At 40.6% G+C, this 9,234-nt stretch overlaps 1 protein-coding gene across 6 annotated transcripts in view; it reads right to left on the minus strand.

Moving 5' to 3' along the window:
• thsd7ab (thrombospondin, type I, domain containing 7Ab) overlaps positions 1 to 9,234 on the minus strand; it is a 158,588-nt gene that overhangs the window by 100,278 nt on the left and 49,076 nt on the right. For all 6 annotated transcript variants that reach the window (XR_002276208.1, XR_002276207.1, XM_020615536.1 and 3 more), the window contains exon 2: positions 3,970 to 4,804. Coding sequence is in view for 4 of the 6 variants with exons in the window: in XM_020615536.1 (XP_020471192.1) it covers positions 3,970 to 4,804 (835 nt within the window). In the remaining 2 variants the exon portion in view is untranslated. The remainder of the gene's footprint in view (positions 1 to 3,969; positions 4,805 to 9,234) is intronic.

Consider the following 9,234-nt stretch of genomic DNA (forward strand, 5'->3'; position numbering starts at 1 on the left):
GCACACATTTTCAAGGCTCTTGGCAGGTAGGTTGTTCCAAGCACCGCAGAGAATTTGCCATAGTTCTATTGTGGATTTAGGCTGACCTCTGTCTCTTCTCAGACTGAGACTCTGAGATCATGATTTCACATCATCTCTTGTTCTTCTTGTTGCTAATGATACTGTAGTTCTTGATGACTCTGGATGTTCGGGGCTGTTGTCATGCTACAAAATGAATTTGGTACTGATCAGATGAGGCGTTTGATAGATAAATAAACCTGTCCACAGCACTGCACTTGACAGTAGACATTATAAATCTGACTGCATCCTTATTGGATTTCTCTGGGCTAGATACAAATCAGGCTCTGCCATCCTCCAGTCCAGAAGGTGGTCGTAATCCAGCTGTTACCGTACAGCTACTGTGACCATGAACGAACATGAGCAACATAAAGTTTTGCTAGTGCTCAAAGGTGCTCCATAACCCATATCACTGCTTTTACAATCACACAAATCAGATAAATGGTAGAACAGCATGTATGTGTATGTATGAATCACTGGAGCTGCTTTCTTCCTGTCACTTTAATCAGACAGGGGGAAGATGATTACTTTCATTGTCAGTTCAGCTGTAATCATCACAGAGAGCAGAAAAAAGAAACAGTAGCTGGCTACTTCCTTACTGATGTTGTTATACCTGGGAGGGAAATGATTACGGATGTGTCTTAGAGAGATGGATGCTTTTATGCCTGTTCAACATCTGGCTAAAATGCAGTTTGGATTTCAGTCTGTCACTAATGCTTCTTGGTTGCATCTGCTTTTGGGTTTTATCCAATCCTTCAAGATGAAAGTGTAAATGTGCTGTTAATGAATGCAAACAACATTAACCTGTCAATAAAAACATTTTCTTGGACTGATGGATTTTTGACATCAGCACATCCCAACACATACAGAGAAACAATTAGTTCTAAGCAGAATACAGTGCCTTGCGAAAGTATTCGGCCCCCTTGAACTTTGCGACCTTTTGCCACATTTCAGGCTTCAAACATAAAGATATAAAACTGTAATTTTTTGTGAAGAATCAACAACAAGTGGGACACAATCATGAAGTGGAACGAAATTTATTGGATATGTCAAACTTTTTTAACAAATAAAAAACTGAAAAATTGGGCATGCAAAATTATTCAGCCCCCTTAAGTTAATACTTTGTAGCGCCACCTTTTGCTGCGATTACAGCTGTAAGTCACTTGGGGTATGTCTCTATCAGTTTTGCACATCGAGAGACGGAAATTTTTGCCCATTCCTCCTTGCAAAACAGCTCGAGCTCAGTGAGGTTGGATAGAGAGCGTTTGTGAACAGCAGTTTTCAGTTCTTTCCACAGATTCTCAATTGGATTCAGGTCTGGACTTTGACTTGGCCATTCTAACACCTGGATATGTTTATTTGTGAACCATTCCATTGTAGATTTTGCTTTATGTTTTGGATCATTGTCTTGTTGGAAGACAAATCTCCGTCCCAGTCTCAGGTCTTTTGCAGACTCCATCAGGTTTCCTTCCAGAATGGTCCTGTATTTGGCTCCATCCATCTTCCCATCAATTTGAACCATCTTCCCTGTCCCTGCTGAAGAAAAGCAGGCCCAAACCATGATGCTACCACCACCATGTTTGACAGTGGGGATGGTGTGTTCAGGGTGATGAGCTGTGTTGCTTTTACGCCAAACATAACGTTTTGCATTGTTGCCAAAAAGTTCGATTTTGGTTTCATCTGACCAGAGCACCTTCTTCCACATGTTTGGTGTGTCTCCCAGGTGGCTTGTGGCAAACTTTAAACAACACTTTTTATGGATATCTTTAAGAAATGGCTTTCTTCTTGCCACTCTTCCATAAAGGCCAGATTTGTGCAGTATACGACTGATTGTTGTCCTATGGACAGAGTCTCCCACCTCAGCTGTAGATCTCTGCAGTTCATCCAGAGTGATCATGGGCCTCTTGGCTGCATCTCTGATCAGTCTTCTCCTTGTATGAGCTGAAAGTTTAGAGGGACGGCCAGGTCTTGGTAGATTTGCAGTGGTCTGATACTCCTTCCATTTCAATATTATCGCTTGCACAGTGCTCCTTGGGATGTTTAAAGCTTGGAAAATCTTTTTGTATCCAAATCCAGCTTTAAACTTCTCCACAACAGTATCTCAGACCTGCCTGGTGTGTTCCTTGTTCTTCATGATGCTCTCTGCGCTTTAAACGGACCTCTGAGACTATCACAGTGCAGGTGCATTTATACGGAGACTTGATTACACACAGGTGGATTCTATTTATCATCATTAGTCATTTAGGTCAACATTGGATCATTCAGAGATCCTCACTGAACTTCTGGAGAGAGTTTGCTGCACTGAAAGTAAAGGGGCTGAATAATTTTGCACGCCCAATTATTCAGTTTTTTATTTGTTAAAAAAGTTTGAAATATCCAATAAATTTCATTCCACTTCATGATTGTGTCCCACTTGTTGTTGATTCTTCACAAAAAATTACAGTTTTATATCTTTATGTTTGAAGCCTGAAATGTGGCAAAAGGTCGCAAAGTTCAAGGGGGCCGAATACTTTCGCAAGGCACTGTATATTTATATATTTACTGATATACTGTAGGAGTTTATGTTTATAGTGGCTTTCTATCACATGAGGATCATCTCTGCTGCTGGTCACAGATTCATTTCTTGGAAGTAAATGTTTGATGTGCACTTCAGGCAGAGACCTCTGCAGCTAAAGAGTGGGGCTTGAGAGCCACTTGATCTTATTTTCAGTCACAGAGTGTGACTTTGTAGCTTGCAGCAATAATAATGTCAGGGCAACAGGTTACATCCCACATGCGTTTACCACCACCATGAATGGTAGCACTCACAGTTACAAGATGTATTTCAGATAATAGTCCTTACTGAAGCATATTCAAATAATGATTTGTTTTTTGGAGCTCCAATTTAGCGTTTTATAATGTGTTTACACTTACAGACTAGTTTTACCTCTGAAAGAGAAGGGCTACTTTTTAAACCAGTTTCTTCACCTACATCTTTGCATCTTGAGATTAGAAATCTGACTCCTAAACTGTAGAAACAATATCGCTCAATATACCTCTATTGTTGTGTAGCCAGATAGTTTTAAATGGCCATTTTAAAGCAGAGTATCTGCATAGCTTCTTATAGCCTATGAGAAAAAACAGAATGTATTTTGTTATTTGAACTGATCCTTTAATATCCCTAGAAACTGTAACCTTAAATTGGAGAAAACAAACCTTTGCTTTTCTATTTACTTTAAAAGATTTACTGTAGCTATTTCATGGCTTGGTAAAAAAAAAAAAAAAAAAAAAAAAAAAAAAAAAAAAACAGGTGACACTGAGTGACACGAGCCATTCATAGCATTTCATAAAACATATCATTACAAATTCATTCCAAACCAGAAGACAAGTTGTAGAAAACTGCCCGTTTTTAAAATCACACCACACAAAGCTGTGACTAAGACTGATCTCTTGCTATAAAATAAGCTGTTTCGCTACTTCCATCCAGGGGCATTGAAATCACTGTAGTTGTGCCTCATTGCTCTGACAGCGTGGCACAGCTGACAAACATCTTCCCTTATGTGTCACTATCTGACAGGGAGAAGAAAAACTATCAGGAGGACAAATTTGACATCATGTTGAGCTGTTAGAAACCCACTGACCAGTACACCTAAATGCCAAAACTGGAAAAAAAATTTGGGTAGAAATACAGATAAATACAGGGATCAATATAATACAAAGAGTATGGAAATAGATATGTAGATAAAATAAATACATGGTGTGAAATCACTGACTCTGCTAAAGGCCTGTAAGGCAGGAGGAAACTGTCTCAATTTAAAATGAAAATTTATAAATTGAATGCATCTTTCACCTTTAAAATTGTATGTAAAGGTGCTACAGAAAAGAAAAATACTGACTTTAATGTCAGGTAAGACAAAAATTATTGCCACTCACTTGCGTCCCACAGTGCTCCCATTCCTATGTATGCAGGTCACCTCCCGTGTCTGGTAGCCCACCTGGATGTCCCAGAACCGACTTTCCTGCCGGTTAAGGCGATTCCGGGTTCGCTTCTTCTGGATAAGTTCCCTGGTCTCTGGATCTTTGACGCCTACTCTCTCCCTGAGCCCCTGGCCTTTGCCTTTCCTACGCTTGGCTTGGCGTGCTGTTCGAGTCAGGGGGAGGGTGCAAGGGCTCCACGGTCCAACCCTGAGACTGTACATGCCCTCTGGACCTGTGCAAGGCCCTGGTTTACAAGACTGAAACTCGGTAAGGTTGGGGCAGACAGTGCCTCCAAAAAGTGGAGGAACCAGGACACTGCGGACCCTGTTCCTGAGGCCTGTTCCACACGTTTTGGAGCAGGAGGTCCATGGTGAATACTCGGAAACCACACAATCCTGTGGGCAAGGGATCAAACATGCCTGCTCCAGGCGAGGCTTGGGCTCAAAGTACTCACAGATGGCATCATCTGCTGGAGACCCATCTGACCTTAGTATGCAGCCCACCTCTCGGGTCTGAATGCCCTCTTCGCCCCCACTGCATGCAAATGGCCATGGGGAGCCAAAGGTCCTTGCCGACACTGGCACACACTTATTCCAGGCACCAAGTTTCCAATCATAAAGGTCTTTGTGCCAGTCACACACACGAAAACAGTTTCTCTGGTTGGACGGACGCTGGCCCTGGTCACAGTTGGTGTGAAGCGTTGTCCAGCCGTCCACATGGGCACACCAGACTGCCCGGCTTTGGCTGCCACCTGGGCCACAGTCGCTGCCCATGCACCGTCCCCATGGACCTGGGAAACAAATAAACAACCTCAAATTATAATGGAGATCAGTGATGCCATTTTAACACTCTTGTATGCCTTTAAAACCCACATATACTGGCATCGGTTATTCAAACACTTGAAACTGTCTGATGCTAAAGAAAAACTGAAAGAGATTAGTTTAACAGGAAAAACACAGACTGCATCTTCAAGGATGACACAGTAAATTCTCAGACTCCTCTAATATGGTCCTTAATGTAAAATGTGTTGAAAATCTGTTGGCAACCCACAACCGATGATGTGTGAGTGTGAAAAATATGTCACATTCGATAAAAATAATCACCTTGTCACCCTGTGTTGTGCTATACTTGGGTCAGACACCAGAATTCTTAGTGAGATGGGACAGGGGTGGGGATGGATGATTAGATGGCGCAAATGTTTCATACTGTGGAGATTACAGGCGATCAAAGTAAAGTGTCTGAAGCCAGGGGTTTTTTACAGGGGCTGTGAGTAATCTGTAGCATTTAACTAACTCTATTGACAACCAGCAGCAACGGCCACAAATGTCAATGAAACTTATTTGTCTGTACAGAAGTCTCTGGCAAGCCTCCCCTGATCCTCTCTTGCTAACTGCAGGAGGGATTCAACAAACATTTGTAGAACAGGACTGAGGCAGTGAAGAGGTCATTCAATCATACATTATTATACATTATTATATATTTGTTTTAATTAGAACAAAATACTCAGAATATTTGGCCCAGGAACTGGCCCTTTAGCCTTTAAGGATGATGCATAGTTGCTCATTTGGTCACTACAGTGAACATGGCTGCTGTTGTTAATTTCAAATTTATCCTGCATACACTGTTCAGCTGCTGTAAACTAACTTCAAAACTTTCTTTTTGCTTTTTTCACACAGAAACTATGAACTTGTGACCTTGCGACTGGTGGACCACCTGTTCTCCCTCCTGAGCCACAGGCATCCCATCAACCCTGTGTGGATACAGTTTTGCTTTGTTTGTTTATTGCTCCTCTCCAGTGAGTAAACCTCTGTTGTATGAAAACTCAAGAACAAATATCTCACTGCTCAGCTGAAACTTCACCAGGTGCTATAAATATAACATATACAGAAACAAAGCGCTATGATGTGAATTGCAGAAACTATTTTATACATTTAAGCTTGTAGTTACAAACCTGCTGGTGGCCTGCCTTATATAACTTTTTGGTTTATGACTGAAACACTGTAAGGAATAAAACAGAGAATGCAGTCATCGCAGTTCAGCTGTTACTCCAAGCAAGTTGAAAACATTAACACAGGGTGGCTGCACTCACTGCGTAATCCAAAGGTTATTGATACTACAATGGAGAAGAAATCAAACCAATCTGGCAACGTTTCACGTAAGATAACCTCTTTGGAATTGTATCATTGTGCAGCCTCAGAGGACTGGACTCTAAGTGGACGATGAGTAGTCGAGATGAGGGCAGCTCATGTTGTCCCAGTTAAGAAATTGCACGTGGAAACAACTCAGGAGTGCATTTCCAGGAACAGTTACCTCTAATGAGGCTGCTTGTAGCCTTGCCTCTGATATGGCTGACAGGCTCTATCATCAGTCAATCAAAATGACTCCCCTTTTTCAACACACTAGACCAACGTGCAACCATGAAGTGATTTCTAGGTATTCTGGGCATCGATAGCACCAGTTGATTCCATGCTATTATATACCTAACCATTTTTAGAAACTATGCTATTAAGAACAAGACTCAGAGGGTAAAAGACATTAGTATTCCCCAGAAGAATCCTTTCAGGCGTGTGAGACTATAAACTCTGTGATGTTTTTAACCTAATAATAGAAAAAGGCTACTTGAAGGTTTTGCCTTCACAATACAAACTGATAATGACAATGAATGCTATCTCAAGAGCTGATGTTGTGGTTTCAGGCAGAGAAAAAGAGAAAACGCTCATCCAGAATCTAAAATGCAGGAGAATCAGACAGCTTCCCCACTACAAAAATAAAACACCTCCCACTCAAATCCTATTCACCCCAGATAGAGGATTTCTCCTCCAAGGCAATGTTCTGGCACAGCCTGTATAGTCAGCACTCCTCCAGCCAGTAAGGTGCAATAACACAGGTTCTCAATGAATAAACCTCATAATATACTTGGCCATATTCAAACCACATAATCAAAGCTAAGATAGCAGGAGTCTCATCTGGTCTTACAACTTGCTTTGTTATGTATTTAATTCTATTTCTAACATCCCATATGACAAGTTTTGTTGTACAAAACTGTCTGCACCTTTTGCCACACTGTTTACAGACAACACTGAAACTTGGTCTTAGCCTACAGAACCATTTGACATTCTGAAAACAAACCACATTTCATCTCGTTGTCACATGTTTAGTAGAAAGCATTCCCAAGATGATCAGTTACAGTCACTCGCCTGTGGATTAGAAAAAAAAAACTTAAGATAAATAATAACCTTTCAACATAAAAACTGTTAGAATAATGACGCTTACTAAACCAGCTGTCATCAAAAGTTGACTTGATTTTGCATTCAAATACTATTTTGTTGTAAGATCAAACCCAAGAGACAAATGAACAAACATAGAACCAAAGTACCCAGATCATCTTAGTGAAACCTGACATTTGGATGAATGTGCATGTTCCTGCAGGAGCTGCATAAATTGCATGTATAGAGCACAGACCTGTACAATATAAATGTAAATTTAGCTATATTATTCAGCAACAATAATATCTATTCTCTAGTCTATGTGTTCAATATTGTAACATTGTAGCTTCTGAACCTTTGCATTCTTGTCAGATTTCACATAAAACATGAACCACAATTGTGTCAGTGCTGTGTAACTCAGTGAAAGGTATAGTAAGTAAACATTACTTAGTCAAATAAATGCTGTAAAGAAATCACAAAAGTGCAGCATGTATGTAAATGTCGTGATTTAGAAAAAAAGAGTTTCTTTTTAGACTGGCAACCTGTCTTGGGCGTGCACTGCTATTCAACAACGATGTGCTGGAACTGGCTCCATCCTCCATGAGGAGCACAGGAAGGGTGTGTAAAAATGCTTCTACTAGTCCTCTACGTTAAATGACAAAATACAAGCCTTTTAACTGCTCTTGAAAGCAACACATATATATGCATTTTCTTGTATCTGCTGGACAACATTATTTGTCAGTGCATCCCAAAGCTGTTACAAATCACAGTTGAAAAACACCATGGCTGACTTTGGCTAAACATGGTTGGAGGTCAGTGACAGATCATGTGTGGGTCTAAATATGTACTTAAGATGACAAAAACATCTAGGTTAGGTTAAGGTTACATAATAATAATAAACTTTATTTATAGAGCGCTTCTCTTGCTGTACAACATGTAAAATGCAAAACAGAGTGATAAAAAGAATAATACATTTTCATAAAACAATTAAGACAAATACAACAACAGGCAGTGCTGATAAACTCAGTAAAAGCAATCTGATAAAAATGTGTTTTTACATAAGAGAGCTTTAAAAGACGACACTGACTCAGGCGTACTCAGGCAGATCATTCCAGAGCCTCAGGCCCTGTTGGCAAATGCCCGGTCCCCCTTAGGTAGTTAGTAGAAACAAATAAACGGTTAGAAATGGAAAATGAAGAACAGTCCCACAAGAAAGTCCAGTATTTTTTTGACACATCCACCCACCCCAGACTCCTCCCTGTATGGATCTTTGTCATTCTATAATAACGTCGCCCTGACTTTTTCTCTTGCTCCCGATGGAAATAATTTCTGTGGAAGCTAGAGGCTTTGTCAGCTGAACAGAAACGTGTTGTTTTGGAACATTTTTTTTAAATGACTGATGCTGTAGTTTCCCTTGGGCCTTCTGAGTGCAGATGTGACAATGATTAAACAATGCCTTTTGATGGACAGGTGTCAATCACAGGCATTATCGATTATTTTTCTCTGTTACTTGTGCGGGGTGAGCATACTGTATATGCACACTTTAAGCAATGTACACATTTAATTTGTCCCATTGTGACTGATGGAAAGTGCCACTCATGTAATCCGAACAGTTTTGGCTTCTGATATCTAGCTATGGTACGAATGGGTCATAAGTAGAAGAATCAAATGAAATGAAATGAAATCAAATCAAATCAAATCAAATTTTATTTGTATAGCACCAAATCACAACAAAAGTCATCTCAGGACACTTTACAAAGTAAGGTCTAGACCTTACTGTTATCAATATTATTACATAGGGAAAACCCAACAAATCCCCCTTGAGCAAGCACTTGGCGACAGTGGGGAGGAAAAACTCCCTTTAACGGAAGAAACCTCCAACAGACCCCGGCTCTTGGTGGGTGGCCTTCTGCCTCGACCGGTTGGGGTGAGTGGATAGAGGAGAGACAAAAGAAGAAAAGCAACAAGACACAACAATCAAACACTGATCAGGTCGATGTGGCCGGTGACTGCT

This window comes from Monopterus albus, unplaced genomic scaffold (assembly GCF_001952655.1).
Source record: "Monopterus albus unplaced genomic scaffold, M_albus_1.0 scaffold166.1, whole genome shotgun sequence".
Taxonomy (NCBI): domain Eukaryota; kingdom Metazoa; phylum Chordata; class Actinopteri; order Synbranchiformes; family Synbranchidae; genus Monopterus; species Monopterus albus.